General features: G+C 35.5%; 3 protein-coding genes across 7 annotated transcripts in view; 1 reads left to right on the top strand and 2 right to left on the bottom strand.

The window, feature by feature from the left end:
* LOC132861387 (aerolysin-like protein) overlaps positions 1-15,955 on the bottom strand; it is a 168,120-nt gene that overhangs the window by 14,922 nt on the left and 137,243 nt on the right. The window lies entirely within an intron of this gene.
* On the top strand, positions 5,980-15,049 carry LOC132861388 (aerolysin-like protein). 2 transcript variants are annotated; one of them, XM_060892895.1, is made up of 2 exons: positions 5,980-6,065; positions 6,625-8,509. In XM_060892895.1, exon 2 carries the CDS (start codon positions 6,640-6,642, stop codon positions 7,600-7,602), a length of 963 nt encoding a protein of 320 aa, XP_060748878.1. In that variant the 5' UTR covers positions 5,980-6,065; positions 6,625-6,639; the 3' UTR covers positions 7,603-8,509. The 2 variants fall into 2 exon arrangements, 1 of the variants encoding a protein (XP_060748878.1); XR_009649934.1 differs by lacking the exon at positions 6,625-8,509 and adding an exon at positions 14,775-15,049 and having other exon boundaries at positions 6,001-6,065.
* LOC132861396 (aerolysin-like protein) lies at positions 10,774-11,494 on the bottom strand. Its single transcript, XM_060892903.1, has one exon. The coding sequence runs from the start codon at positions 11,492-11,494 to the stop codon at positions 11,060-11,062; it is 435 nt and encodes a 144-aa protein (XP_060748886.1). The 3' UTR covers positions 10,774-11,059.

The raw sequence follows: 15,955 nt of genomic DNA, 5'->3' as shown, positions 1-15,955 counted from the left end.
AACAATTACATTTTTCTAATTCAGTTGGAATGATTTTAGTCATGAATGAAATAAACAATATTTTCAATACAAACAGATTTCATTGACATTATCATATTCAAAGTTGTGTTTGATTTGAGACCTCTTCATTTAACTTGTGTGTGTTTAATTTATTCAGTCTATCCTCGTGTAGCAGAGCGGTCGGGGGAAAAAAAAGAAATGCGCGTGTGTACACTGATAAAAGTTTACACAACACTGCAAAAAGGCCCGTAAGGGCACCAAATTCGACTACGCCACCCCTTATAAGGGGAACAGTCCCACAAGGACACAGGTTCGTTACCCAATAAGACTGAGCAGGAGACGAGGGCAAGAGAATAACAAAATGAAGCTTTATTATGACAGTTGTGCAAGATTAAGATTTTCAAAATGAATATAAAATCTTCCGTCACTTATACAAAAACAAAACAAAAAAAAACATTCTTGTAATGACTAGGCCTCTCAGGGAGAAGAAGAGAATACCCAACCCAGCTACAGCACAGTGTCAAGCCACACCACTCACGTGTGAAAGGTTCACATCAACCACAGCACCCAATGTAAAAGTCACCCTGGATAGGTACATCAATCACTTCCTTCCCCTCCAAAGACAACCCGCCCAGCACAAGTATATCAAAAGTAAATTAAACACAACAAAAGAATTAAATACAAAAAAACGAATATTACAAAACCAAAACAATAACAAAAATTCCTCTCAATTTGAATTAAATATACAATATAAATCAACAAAATAACTAAACTACTCAATATAAAACCCAAATAGCCCAGATTCAGAGAGAGCAAAAGACATACTGATTAGCAATATGAGCTGGTGTCAATTAACGATAGTTAATACATACAGATTTGCTATCACTAATACAAATTTTCTACATGTAGATTTAATGGGGCATACTTCCATTCAGCCAGGACCAAGGGCAAACTAATAATATTAAATCACATCCATCAAATTAGCAAACAAAATACACAGAGAGGATTATTAAGACAAATAACTACATTAAGTAAATAAAGAAACAAAACTAAGACATCGACAAAGTGACTCGCCATTCAACGCCTCAGCAGAGGGAAGAGTGAACATAAAACAAACGAAGATGGCGACTAAAATACCGGTACACGGCGTGAAGCCTTGTTGTGCCGGGTTGGAGTCAGAACGACCGAAGATGCCGACTAAAATACCGGTACACGGCATGAAGCCTTGTTGTGCCGGGTTGGAGTCAGAACGACCCACGACAGTATTCTCCGAGGCAAAACAGCAGCGCAGTCATACCCATGGACTTAACCCTCTCATCCCTCAGAACGTGGTCGGACAACCAGATCACCCTGCTGAGCATGTAACAGTATGTTATTACAAATCAATAAATAAACCGCAACAAACAGGGACCAAAATAATATGTACCAGCGATTAGCAGTTTTAACTCACACGAAACGCAATCATCTTCAATAGATGGACTTTTCTGGTTCACAAACTGGATGCCAACACACACTGAGATAGCAGACTGCCCACGCCAACAACAGCGGGACAATATTATCCTATAAGGTTAAACAGAGCACCTGAGTAAGGACGCATATAAAGGGTTCTATTGTGTGTGGGTTTGTATTGGGTTCCACCTTGTGTGTGTGGAGTTTGCATGTTCTCCCCGTGCCTCAGGGGTTTCCTCCGGGTACTCCAGTTTCCTCCCCCGGTCCAAAGACATGCATGGTAGGTTGATTGGCATCTCTGGAAAATTGTCCGTAGTGTGTGATTGCGTGAGTGAATGAGAGTGTGTGTGTGCCCTGCGATGGGTTGGCACTCCGTCCAGGGTGTATCCTGCCTTGATGCCCAATGACGGCTGAGATAGGCACAGGCTCCCCGTGACCCGAGGTAGTTCGGATAAGCGGTAGAAGATGAATGAATGAATGAATGAATGAATGAAGTGAAATTTGCTTAGCAATAATACACTGGGAAAGCAATTCGAAAAAAATAAGGTAAAATGACTGACAAAAAAGAAATAAATCAAAATAAATCATAAATAAAAAGTCTGGTAAAAAAAAAGGTATTTCTCCATGTGTCTATCCTGTCAGTTAAGGTTACTGTCATGAGGAAGTCATGAATTCATCATTGAAATGATGAAAATATTTCCAGAAATATTTTAAAAAACAACTACACTTTAAATTAATTTTAATCTATTAATAAAGATGACACTAATATTTTGACTGAAATGTCAAAGTAAAAAAGTCAGATTTCCTCCCCACATACAGTATTCCTTTAAAGAAACTTAAACGAACTTAATTAAAATATATTTAATTTGAATTGAAATCATCCGTACCAACTTTTGTCATTATGAAACTTTCTAGCAATGTGAACATGGTACTGTCAGTTTTGAGAATCCTAGCAGTTTAATGTGTACCAATTTAAACATGGACATTATATATGACTTATATCTAATTGTTAAGAGTGTGTGGTGACCTCACCCATCTTTGGTAACTAAAAATGATCCACATCATCTATGTTTCAGACACACACAGCAATTTTTGGTTTCACTCAGTTCCTTAAGTCCTTTCACTTCTCACAATTTCTAGAAAACTGAAGTGAAATTTGCTTAGCAGTAATACACTGGGAAAGCATTTAGAAGAAAATAAGGTAAAATGACTGACATAAGAAAGAAATAAAAATAAATAACAATGAAAAAAAGTCTCTAAAAAGCATCTAAAACTTTAGATAAAACATTAAATATAATACAAAATTAAAATATCTACAAGACTTTCACAGTTTCAATTAAAGTGGGTTTGGGAATTTGATTTGTAATAAAGTTCACACAACTACTGATTCTAAAACACTTATTTCTGTCAATTTAAAATATCATCCACCTTTTCACAAACAGTTCTTTATAGAACACAGTGAAGAATTAAAAAAGTAAAAATGGTATTTCTCCATGTGTCTATCCTGTCAGTTAAGGTTACTGTCATGAGGAAGTCATGAATTCATCATTGAAACAGGTGGAAAAAGCAAGTGCGCATTTTTTAGTGTTTTTCCAATTCAGAAATATTAAAAAAAAAAACTACTACACTTTAAATTAATTTTAATCTATTAATAAAGATGACACACTAATATTTTGACTGAAATGTCAAAGTAAAAAAAGTCAGATTTCCTCCCCACATATTTCTTTAAAGAAACTTTATTAAAATGTCTTTAATTTGAATTGAAATCATCTGTGCCAACTTTTGTCATTAGGACACTTTCTAGCAATGTGAACACAGTACTGTCAGTTTTGAGAATCCTAGCAGTTTAATGTGTACCAATTTAAACATGGACATTATATATGACTTATCACTCTACTCAGAAAAATGTTTATCTATTAGCAGCACTGAAATGTCTTACAAATGTACTTTTGATGAGATCACTGAAGTACTTGACATTAAAGGGATGTGTTAGATTAGCAGTTATGGTGTTGGACTACTGATCGGAAGGTTGTGAGTTTAAATCCCAGGTCCACCAATCTGCCACTTCTGGGCCCACTTCTGGTTAAATGCCAGTCGCTCTGGATAAGGGCATCTACCAATTGGCAAATAAAGTACTTAAAATATTTAATCTAATTGTTAAGAGTGTGTGGTGACCTCACCCATATTTGGTAACTAAAAATGATCCACATCCTCTATGTTTCAGACACACACAGCAATTTTTGGTTTCACTCAGTTCCTTAAGTCCTTTCACTTCTCACAATTTCTAGAAAACTGAAGTGAAATTTGCTTAGCAGTAATACACTGGGAAAGCATTTAGAAGAAAATAAGGTAAAATGACTGACATAAGAAAGAAATAAAAATAAATAACAATGAAAAAAAGTCTCTAAAAAGCATCTAAAACTTTAGATAAAACATTAAATATAATACAAAATTAAAATATCTACAAGACTTTCAGAGTTTCAATTAAAGTGGGTTTGGGAATTTGATTTGTAATAAAGTTCACACAACTACTGATTCTAAAACACTTATTTCTGTCAATTTAAAATATCATCCACCTTTTCACAAACAGTTCTTTATAGAACACAGTGAAGAATTAAAAAAGTAAAAATGGTATTTCTCCATGTGTCTATACTGTCAGTTAAGGTTACTGTCATGAGGAAGTCATGAATTCATCATTGAAACAGGTGGAAAAGCAAGTGCGCATTTTTTAGTGTTTTTCCAATTCAGAAATATTTTTAAAAAAAACTACTACACTTTAAATTAATTTTAATCTATTAATAAAGATGACAAACTAATATTTTGACTGAAATGTCAAAGTAAAAAAGTCAGATTTCCTCCCCACATATTTCTTTAAAGAAACTTAAACAAACTTTATTAAAATGTCTTTAATTTGAATTGAAATCATCTGTACCAACTTTTGTCATTAGGAAACTTTCTAGCAATGTGAACACAGTACTGTCAGTTTTGAGAATCCTAGCAGTTTAATGTGTACCAATTTAAACATGGACATTATATATGACTTATCACTCTACTCAGAAAAATGTTTATCTATTAGCAGCACTGAAATGTCTTACAAATGTACTTTTGATGAGATCACTGAAGTACTTGACATTAAAGGGATGTGTTAGATTAGCAGTTAAGGTGTTGGACTACTGATCGGAAGGTTGTTAGTTTAAATTCCAGGTCCACAAATCTGCCACTTCTGGCCCCACGAGCAAGGCCCTTAACCCTCATTTGTATAAAATGAGGTTCAATGCCAGTCGTCCTTGATAAGGGCATCTAACAAATGCCAAATGTGTCTACCAACTGGCAAATAAAGTACTTAAAATATTTAAACTAATTGTTAAGAGTGTGTGGTGACCTCACTCCTCTGTGAGTAACTGGAAATTATCCACATCCTCTATGTTTCAGTAACACACACAGCTATTTTTGGTTTTACTCAATTCCTTGAGACCACTTTGTTTCTTTAACCAGTTATTTTACTTCTCATAATTTCTAGAAAACTGAAGTGAAATTTGCTTAGCAATAATACACTGGAAAAGCAAAAAAATAAAAAATAAAATCATTAATGAAACGTCTTTTAAAATCATCTCAAACATTAGATAAAACATTAAAACGTTAAATATAATACAAAAATATCTACAAGACTTTAACAGTTTCAATTAAAGTGGGTTTGGGAATTTGATTTGTAATAAACTTGATTTGCTTTGTGCTTTGAAAGAAGTGAAGTATGTTGAGAGACAGCCGTGTAAACAATCTGTTTATTAAATAACCACTCAAGATCTTCCACTCCAACCTCCAACACATCATGGAGATTTTCATGGAACTGGCTCTGTACACAGGAGCATGGAGATTTTCATGGAACTGGCTTTGTACACAGGAGCATTGAGATGCAGGAACAGGTATAAGCCTCTTAGTTACAGTGAAATAAAATTTTACATATTATAGACAACAGTTTACCTTCAGTTTTGCTGGAACACTTTGGGGACATACTGTACACATGGCTGTGATGTCCAGGTGTCCTGTACTGTACATTAAACAGCTACAGAGAACGTGGATAAGGTTTAGTCCAACATATAGAACCATTTTTGTCGATTTTGACCTTTTGATGGTTTGAAGGCAACTTTAAAATGCGTTTTGAAAGAACATTTCCAGAGCCCTGATCTAAAGCCTATAGAGCTTCCATTGGATGCAACAGAAAACACATTGTAGATTTTTGATGCTTTATTATAAACAGAATGAAAGTTTTGTAGGTTGGAGAAAAAAATCCACTGTATCTGTTACAGAATCCATGAAGGTTGAGTGACACAAAGGAATGTTCACTAAATAATAAACCACATTAACCCTTGCTGACAGTTTAAGGAACCAATTAACCACTGAGGGGTGAAAAGCTTGTGAAATCTGATTTCCAACTAACAGCGTGGACACACAAACACACACTTGTTACTTGGAAGTGTGGTGTAAGGCTCAGAACCACCCTCTTTATCTGGTATAAATACGAGAGCACGAAGCTTCTGTCTCATCCAAAAACTTGCATCCTTCACAAGACGTCTTTTAAAGAAAGCATTTTTTGCTACCTGCTTCATCAGTTCCTTGTAAGTGTGCAGTTTATTCTTGATTACATTTTGTAGGTTATAATCATTAATCATTATAGTTGATTAGTTACTTCTGAGGTGTGAATACTGATATGAAAATAGTCTGTATTAAATCTTCTGTAGGTGTAAAACATATCAACTAAACCATGTTTTTACTATCTTAGTAAAATTTGTTTGTATATTATAATAGAAATTCTATTTGACCTAATCCATGACTTTATTCCTTAAATTAGAAAAATGTAATTACTGACATGCAGATTGTCAGATTTCCAGAATAATATGGGTCAGAAAATACACAAATTCAAGCAAACTCCAAAGTTTCACACTGACGCTCTAAACTATGTGCATTAAATTCAGTGCAAATAGGAAGTGGGTGAAGTAAGGATGAAGATGTGATTAGAACAACAAGGATGGCACATTAGGCATGACCATAAATAAATAATTAATGACGGGCCATTAGCAAGCATAAAGGCATCTTATAAAAGTAATTAAAAAATAAATAAATTCTTATCTAATAATACAGTTGGTTGATAAAGCTTTGTGATCTGATAAATTTAAGGTTAAGAAGAACAGCATGTCGTACCTGGCAGATGTTGTTGAAGTTGGTGGGAACGGAGGAGATCCTTTCGATTTTAATGGCACTGAAAATGGAACCATGTTGAAAAAAGTCCAGGTTTGGGAAGGTGATTCGCAGATAAAAGCCATGAATGTGTGGCTTACTGATGGCCGGTACAAGCAGTTTGGTGATCCTGCTGGGAATCTGAAAGAGTTTAACTTTGAAGATGGAGAGCATTTCACCTCCCTTTCACTTTGGCCAAATCAAGAGGGTTCACGTCTGGGTGCAATCAAATTCAAGACAAGTCACTCCCGAGAGTTCGGGGCAACCATGATACGTTGGAATCTGCAATCAGAAGTTCCAGTTGATGTTGCCTCTGGGATCTGCATGGGGATCAAAGGACGTTCAGGTTTGGACATTGATCGCTTAGGCTTTATGTTCATCAACACTGTCAAGTCTGCTGAGCTTACCGATGTTGTGTATCCCACCATTCATGATGTGATACCCAAAGTGGCTGTTGGAGAAATTAAATCCATGTCCTACCAGAACAACACTTCTGTAACTCAAGAATACAAAATTGAGACCTCCAAAAAAATCATCCAAAAATCCTCCTGGTCTGTTAAGGGAAAAGTGGAATTCACAATCAGCCTGGAAGTAAATGCAGGAATTCCATTTCTTGCAGAGGCGAAATCAAGATATCAATTAACCATTGGAGTTGAGGGTACATATGCTTCAGAGAGCAGTACAGAGAAAATGGAGCTCTTCTCATTTCCTGTTAAAGTTCCTGCAGGTAAAACCGTGGATGTGCACATCGCACTTGGCCAGGCTACAGTTGACCTCCCATTCACTGGCATCATGAAGATTACCTACTATAATGGCAGCGTGCTGGAGTATAAAACCAGTGGAACCTACAAGGGTGTCGCTTACTCTGATGGAAACGTGGTTGTGAATGAATCAAACAAAATGCTTGGTGCAGCCTAACAAGCTTTGAATTCATTTCTATAAATATTTTTATATTCATATATTTTAGCCACAAAATGTGTCCTCATATTTGATAATGTTTAATAATCAATGTTACAGATGTATGGGACGTATTTAGTGCATTATGTATCACTGTACTCAGTATCTCAGTAAAATTCTTGCTGACTGGAGCTGTGTGTGTGGAACACTGGAGTCCAGCTGTGACTTATATGATCTTGCATCTTCATGTTTATCCTGCATTTGGTGGAATGGGTGATTTTTTTTTTTTTAGTTGATTTTTTTTTTTTCTAAGCTGTAAATCAATAAATAAAGTGTGATTTGAATTAGGAGGAACGGTGGTTTAGTGGTTAGCACGTTCGCCTCACACCTCCAGGGTTGGGGGTTAGATTCCCGCCTCCACCTTGTGTGTGTGGAGTTTGCATGTTCTCCCCGTGCCTCGGGGGTTTCCTCCGGGTACTCTGGTTTCCTCCCCCGGTCCAAAGACATGCATGGTAGGTTGATTGGCATCTCTGGAAAATTGTCCGTAGTGTGTGATTGCATGAGTGAAATGAGTGTGTGTGTGTGTGTGTGTGTGTGTGTGTGTGTGTGTGTGTGCCCTGTGATGGGTTGGCACTCCGTCCAGGGTGTATCCTGCCTTGATGCCCGATGACGCCTGAGATAGGCACAGGCTCCCCGTGACCCGAGGTAGTTCGGATAAGCGGTAGAAAATGAGAGTGAGAGTGATTTGAATTATTCTGCTGGTCTTCCAATGGTGCAAAGCCATATTTTTTGATTAATAAATAAATCTTTACAAATTTACTTTGACTGTAGCTTTGTGTGATATCTGGACTTGATTATTTTCCTTTCACATATTCAGAAGATTATAATCTGTTATAATTTCCATCAATAAAATCAATCTCATTTGAAACTAAGCTTCTGACTTGTTTTTTCCATAATTATGTATTATTCTAGATTCTTCCTGAGCACTACCACTAAACAGTTTTCCTGTTTGAGTTTTAAAACCATCAAAAGGTCTGCTTCTAGTCCCAGTCTTCCGAGTAAAATGTATCTATATGCTGGAGTAAACAAACACTCATACACTACTTGAGCACATTTAAACTAATTCATATTATTATTTCGACTTAAGTAAATTGTTTTCTATACTTATAAACCTTCTCCACTATAATTATTATCTATTCCTTTAGACTTTTTCCACTTTGGCCATAACATCTACTACATAACACACTGTTCCATAACGTACACATGTCAATATTAGTGACACATGTTACTGGTAGCTACTTAACCTTATCCAAGTTCTCTGTAGCTGTTTAATATACAGTACAGGACACCTGAACATCACAGCCATGTGTACAGTATGTCCCCAAAGTGTTCCAGCAAAACTGATAAACACAGTGAGCTCCTTTTTCTCTTCGTTGGTCCCTGAAGCATATGTACCCTCAACACCAATAGTTAATTCATATCTTGATGCTGGTAGAACATGGATTTAATTTCTCCAACAGCCACTTTGGGTATCACATCAGGAATAGTGGGATACACAACATTGGTAAGATCAGCAGTGAGATGAATAAACCATATTCAAGCCCATTACTATAATAAAATACCAGCGGAATTCAATGACATTAAATAAAATAAAACCAGTCATTGTTAGCTGACTGTCAAAAACCAGTCAATCTACATACACAGTTAATATAACCTAAATAATGTAACAAGAATAAACTGCACACTTATCACACACCTCTATGTAACAGGTGTGTGTGTGTGTGTGTGTGTGTGTGTGTGTGTGTGTGTGCTCATGCTGTTAATGGGAATTCCGATTATAGAAGCTTTTTTCCCCTAATGGTGAATATTCGTAAACTGTCCAAACACTCAAGAACTAATCTGTCACAGACACTTTTAATGACACCTTGGCATGGAATCATGGTTTCTGTAACCAACAAAACTTTGTCTGTTTATTATAGAACATCAAAAATCTGTCTTCTCTATTGCACTCAATAAAATATCTATAGGCTTTAGATCACAAAAAACTTAGATACAACTTTTATTTTCCAAATTATCAGTTTGTCAGGTTATTTTAATTTACTTATGTTCCATTTAATCTTACCAGGTGGTGTTACACGATTTCCTGTAAGTGTTTGATTTGAGACCTCTTCATTTAACTTGTGTGTGTTTAATTTATTCAGTCTATCCTCGTCCTGATGCTCTGCCGTCACTTTTATTTTCCTGTTCGGTTTTATTATCATGTTGTCAAAGCACAGGGATGTGCACAGAGATTGGGGAAAATAATCAACCAAAAGAATCACTCATTCAGAGTCGGGGCTCTTTACAGGACACTCGAGATCTTCCACTCCAACCTCCAACACATCATTGAGATCTTCATGGAACTGGCTTTGTACACAGGAGCATTGAGATGCAGGAACAGGTATAAGCCTCTTAGTTACAGTGAAATGTAATCCTACATATTATAGACAACAGTTTACCTTCAGTTTTGGTGGAACACTTTGGGGACATACTGTACACATGGCTGTGATGTTCAGGTGTCCTGTACTGTATATTAAACAGCTACAGAGAACTTGGAGAAGGTTAAGTAGCTACCAGTAACATGTGTCACTAATATTGACATGTGTACATTATGGAACAGTGTGTTATGTAGTAGATGTTATGGCCAAAGTGGACAAAGTCTAAAGGAATAGATAATAATTATAGTGGAGAAAGTGTAGAAGTATAGAAAAAAATGTACTTAAGTCAAAATAATAATATGAATGAGTTTAAATTTACTCAAGTAGTGTATGAGAGTTTGTTTACTCCAGCATATAGAAATATTTTACTGACTTTAGGTTTTAAATCTCGAACAGGAAAACTGTTTAGTGGTAGTTATCAGGAGGAATCTAGAATAATACATAATTATGGAAAAAACAAGTCAGAAGCTTAGTTTCAATTAAAACTGATTTTATTGATGGAAATTAAGTTTAACAGATTATAGTCCAGATATCACACAAAGCTACAGTCAAAGTAAATATAAAAAACATGAAATGAGATGTTTTATTTATTACTCCAAATGTTTTGTAAAGATTTATTTATTAATAAAAAAATATGGTTTGCACCATTGGAAGACCAGCAGAATAATTAAATTATTTTTGGTTTACAGATTAGGAAATAAATCAACTAAAAAAATCACCCATTCCACCAAATGCAGGATAAACATGAAGATGCAAGATCATATAAGTCACAGCTGGACTCCAGTGTTCCACACACACAGCTCCAGTCAGCAAGAATTTTACTGAGATACTGAGTATAGTGATACATAATGCACTAAATACGTTCCATACATCTGTAACATTGATTATTAAACATTATCTAATATGAGTACACATTTTGTAGTTAAAATCATTATAGAATTGAATTCAAAGCTTGTTAGGCTGCACCAAGCATTTTGTTTGATTCAATGAATCTGAGCAGACTAAAGAGACTTGAACATGAAGCCTAACCGATCAATATCCAAACCTGAACGTCCGTTGATCCCCATGCAGATCCCAGAGGCAACATCAACTGGAACTTCTGGTTGCAGTGTAAAATTTATCATGGCTGCATAGAACTCTCGGGACTGACACGTCTCAAATTTGATTGCACCCAGACGTGTACTCTCTTGATTTGGAAAAAGTGAGAGGGAGCTGAAATACTCTCTACTTCCAAATATAAACTCTTTCAGATTCCTAGCAGGAACACCAAACTGCTCGAACCGGCCATCAGTAAGCCACACCTTCATGGCTTTTATCTGGCAATCACCTTCCCAAACCTGGATCTTTTTCAGCATGCTTCCATTTCCAGAGCCATTAGAATCGAAGGTTTCTCCTCCCCGACCGCCAACTTCAACAACAGGTGCCAGGTATGACATGCTGTTCTTCTTGAGGCTAAAAAAAAAACAAAGATGTCTCAGGAATTAACCTGATAAAATGAAAAATATTTTGTGATTCAGCTCATAAATCTTTATCAACCATTTGTATCATTAGATGTCGTTTATCTTTTTTTCATTTATTTTATTAGGTGACTTTATGCTTGCTAATAACCAGTGCATAGAGTTTGATAAAAATCATTCATTATTTATATTTATATTCATGGTTATTCTTTCCAAAAAAGTTTCCTTTAACTGAAGTTAACTAACATGAATAAACCATGTTTAACCCCATTGCTATAATAAAACACAAGCGGATTTCACTTACATGAAAAAAAGTCGGTCATGTTAACATTGTTCAGTTAATGTGTTCACACCCAATGAAGATTTCACATGACAGAAAATGTTCAGTATCGAGCTTTCATAATATGAGTTAAAGAAACCTTAAAATAAAGCATTAACACATACAGTAATTATAAAGCTATAATACTCTAATCTACATACACAGTTAATAACATACATAATGTAAACAAGAATATACAGCACAGGTTAATTACCTTAAAATGTCAGAACATCTAAGAAACCACAATCAAGTGATTTATTATTTAATCCACATTTCTTTGTCTCACAGAAACTTTTGATAACACCTTGGAAGGGAATCATAGTTTCTGTAACTGTTATGATTTCTTCTCCATTGCTTCCCATGAAAGCTCTACAGACTTTAGATAAGGGCTCTTGGAATGTTCTACCAAAAAGCGTCTGGTATGCATTGGATGTAGTAATAAATAGCTTCTGGAGCGAAATGTGCTGCCCTGTGACCGAGACCAAGCTTTCTGGCACTGGGCAGAACATTTCTCTCAAGAAGCTATTTGTTACTACATCCTACTGAATCCTATTGAACATCTTTGGAAAAAGCTGAAACATGTGATCTGATCATCTGATCAACAGACATGTTTTTTAATAACCAAAGAAGAAGGTGTTAACTGGCATAATTCAGAACTCTGAATTTTATTTTATTTATTTTATTAAATTTCATAAATCAGTATTCAGACATCAGAAGTAACTAATAAACAAGGTGTAATGTGATAAAGTGGAGTCCTACAGACTACAGACTTCTGTAACTGTTATGATGACATTTTTCTCCAACTGACAAAACTTTCAATTTGTTTATAATAGAGCGTTAAACAATCTACAACTTTAGATAGGGGCTCTTGAAATATTCTAGCAAAAAGCATCTGGTTTGAATTTGATTGCACCCAGATGTATACAGTACCATCTTGATTTGGCCAAAGTGAAAGGGAGGTGAAATGCTCTCCATCTTCAAATATAAACTCTTTTAAACTCCAAGCAAGAACACCAATCTGCTCGGACCGGCCACATCTGTAAGCCACAATCTTCACAACTTTTTTCTGCCACTCACCTTCCCAAACCTGGATCTTTTTCAGCAAGCTTCCATTTTCTAAATAATTCTTCTGAAAAGGGTGTGTGTACTGTGTGTTTTTTGTGATTGTGCTTACTGTTTACATACTTAATACTACACATATTAATTAAAATGTAATGTTTCTAAAAAGTGCTTAAAATGAATTCACACACGTCTTCTCCTTTACCTCGCTCTCCCTCCAGAACTAGCGGAAAGAAAGCTGTCAAAAGTGAAACGCTACAGTAGTTGCACCAATGATGTTACTATGAGCAAGCAGTAGCTAAGTACTGTTTAGTGGTAGTGCTCAGGAAGAATCTAGAATAATACATAATTATGGAAAAAACAAGTCAGAAGCTTAGTTTTACTTAAGACTCATTTTATTGATGTAAATTATAACAGATTATAATCTTCTGAAGATGTAAAAGGAAAAGAATCAAATTGTTACACAAAGCTACAGTCAAACTAAATTTAAATGTTTTATTTATTACTCAAAAATGTCCTTTTGCAGCGCGGAATCCTCGCCTTTGTTTCGGCTTTGTATTGTCTTCGTGTGCTCTGTCTTGCTTTTTAACCTGATAAAATAAAAAAGAATTCTTCTGATAAAGAAGCATGGCTAAGAAGAGTTTTGGTTAAGATTAAATAAAGGGAAACATCAGCTACTGCTAAACCGCTACTACTGAATTTCATAAATCAGTATTCAGACATCAGAAGTAACTAATAAACAAGGTGTAATGTGATAATGTGGAGTACTACAGAGCTTTATGTCTCTGATGTCACACCAATTTACTTTACCAGTACTAACAAATTTTATTTATTAATGATTAACGCACTGACAAACCACACTGTAGTAGAAAATGATCAGAATTAAGCTTTCATAATATGAGTTAAACATTATCATATACAGTAACTATAATGCTGTAATACTATAATCTACATACACAGTTAATAATCTGCATAATGTAATCAAGAATAAAGAAGAAGAATAACAAACCTTTCAATTTTAATGGCATGGATGATGGATCCTTGTTGAAAAAGATCAAGGTTTGGGAAGGTGATTTGGAGATAAAAGCTGTGAAGGTGTGGCTTACTGATGACCGGTCCAAAGAGTTTGGTGTTCCTGATGGGAATCTGAAAGAGTTTACGTTTGATGATGATGAGATATTCGCCTCCCTTTCACTTTGGCCAAATAAAGATGGTACACATCTGGGTGCCATGAAATTCAAGACAAGCAGCTCCCGGGAGTTCCATGCATGCGTGACAAGTGGTCTGCTGAAAGAAGAAGTAAAAGTTGATGTTGAATCTGGGAAATGCCCTGGAATCCAAGGATGTTCTGAGGCTGACATTGATCGCTTCGGCTTCGTGATGCTCAAGAAGACATCTGCTTAGCTTACCAATGTGGTGTATCCCACCGTTTCTATAATCTCACCCAAAGTGACCCAAAAAGACCAAAAATGACATTTTCAGATTATAATCTGTTATAATTTCCATCAATAAAAACAGTCTTAATTGAAACTAAGCTTCTGACTTGTATTTTTTCCATAATTATGTATTATTCTAGATTCTTCCTGAGCACTACCACAAGTCCCAGTCTTCCCAGTAAAATGTTTCTATGTGTTGGAGTAAACAAACACTCATACACTGCTTGAGCACTTTTAAACTAATTCATATTATTATTTTGACTTAAGTATTTTTTTTTTCTATATTTCTCCACTTTCTCCACTATAATTATTATCTATTCCTTTAGACTTTGTCCACTTTGGCCATAACATCTACTACATAACACACTGTTCCATAACGTACACATGTCAATATTAGTGACACATGTTACTGGTAGCTACTTAACCTTATCCAAGTTCTCTGTAGCTGTTTAATATACAGTACAGGACACCTGGACATCACAGCCATGTGTACAGTATGTCCCCAAAGTGTTCCAGCAAAACTGAAGGTAAACTGTTGTCTATAATATGTAGGATTACATTTCACTGTATCTAAGAGGCTTATACCTGTTCCTGCATCTCAATGCTCCTGTGTACAAAGTCAGTTCCATGAAGATCTCAATGATGTGTTGGAGGTTGGAGTGGAAGATCTCGAGTGTCCTGTAAAGAGCCCCGACTCTGAATGGGTGATTCTTTTGGTTGATTTTTTTCCTCCCAATCTCTGTGCACATCCCTGTGCTTTGACAACATGGTAATTTCAATGTTAAATGAAGAGGTCTCAAATCAAACACTTACAGGAAATCGTGTAACAATCGTGTAACATATCTCAAATATGTTTGAGAAGCCTGACAGGATGGTGTTGGGAAAAATAATGTTGCTGAGAAGCATAATGACATTAAGAAACATACTAATAAATGGTATAAAAAGGGTTTTAGAACCAGTTATTAGTGTGCATTTAACTAGAGGCAAGCTTAGTGTGTTATACTCAGTTATTGCTAATAGTGTGTGCATCAGAGAACAAATGCAAGCTTACACTTGGAGAGTATTTTACTTTACATATATTACACAAATTTATCTGTATTACATTACTTTTAATAAAAACAAGGCCTCCCATTGTGAGGACCCTGAAAAGACAAGAAGGTCTAATTCTGACTCCTTTATCTAAAGATTCAAACAATAGATTAGGTAGAAGAACTTGTAGAGGATCCTTTGTTAGAAGACCGAGGGACTTTGAAGGACACCTGCTTTCAAGGTAAGACCAACTCTGATAGTTGATCTTGTGTTTGCAAAACTAACCCGCGCAAACTAGGACACATTGCTTAGTGAGATTGTGGAAGGGTTTCCTACACAATCCGAAAACAAGTGTCACTAAGGGACACGTACGTCAGTATAAATTACTTCAGTGTGCATGAGCATGTGTGCTTAATAAAAAGCTGGAAAGTGAAAGTAAATTAAAGCTCTGTTGTTAGACAGTCTGTTAAAAAGGCATGTTTAAAACCAGTCATTCATTATTTATACATGGTAATGCTTTACAATAAGTTTTCCTTAATTTACATTAACTAACATGAATATACCATATGCAAATTTCTCATATCAGTATTCAAACTA

The sequence above is a fragment of the Tachysurus vachellii genome, chromosome 18 (genome assembly GCF_030014155.1).
Source record: "Tachysurus vachellii isolate PV-2020 chromosome 18, HZAU_Pvac_v1, whole genome shotgun sequence".
NCBI lineage: Eukaryota > Metazoa > Chordata > Actinopteri > Siluriformes > Bagridae > Tachysurus > Tachysurus vachellii.
The sequence above is the reverse complement of the archived record's forward strand: the minus strand, read 5'-3'. Positions and strand labels throughout refer to the sequence as shown.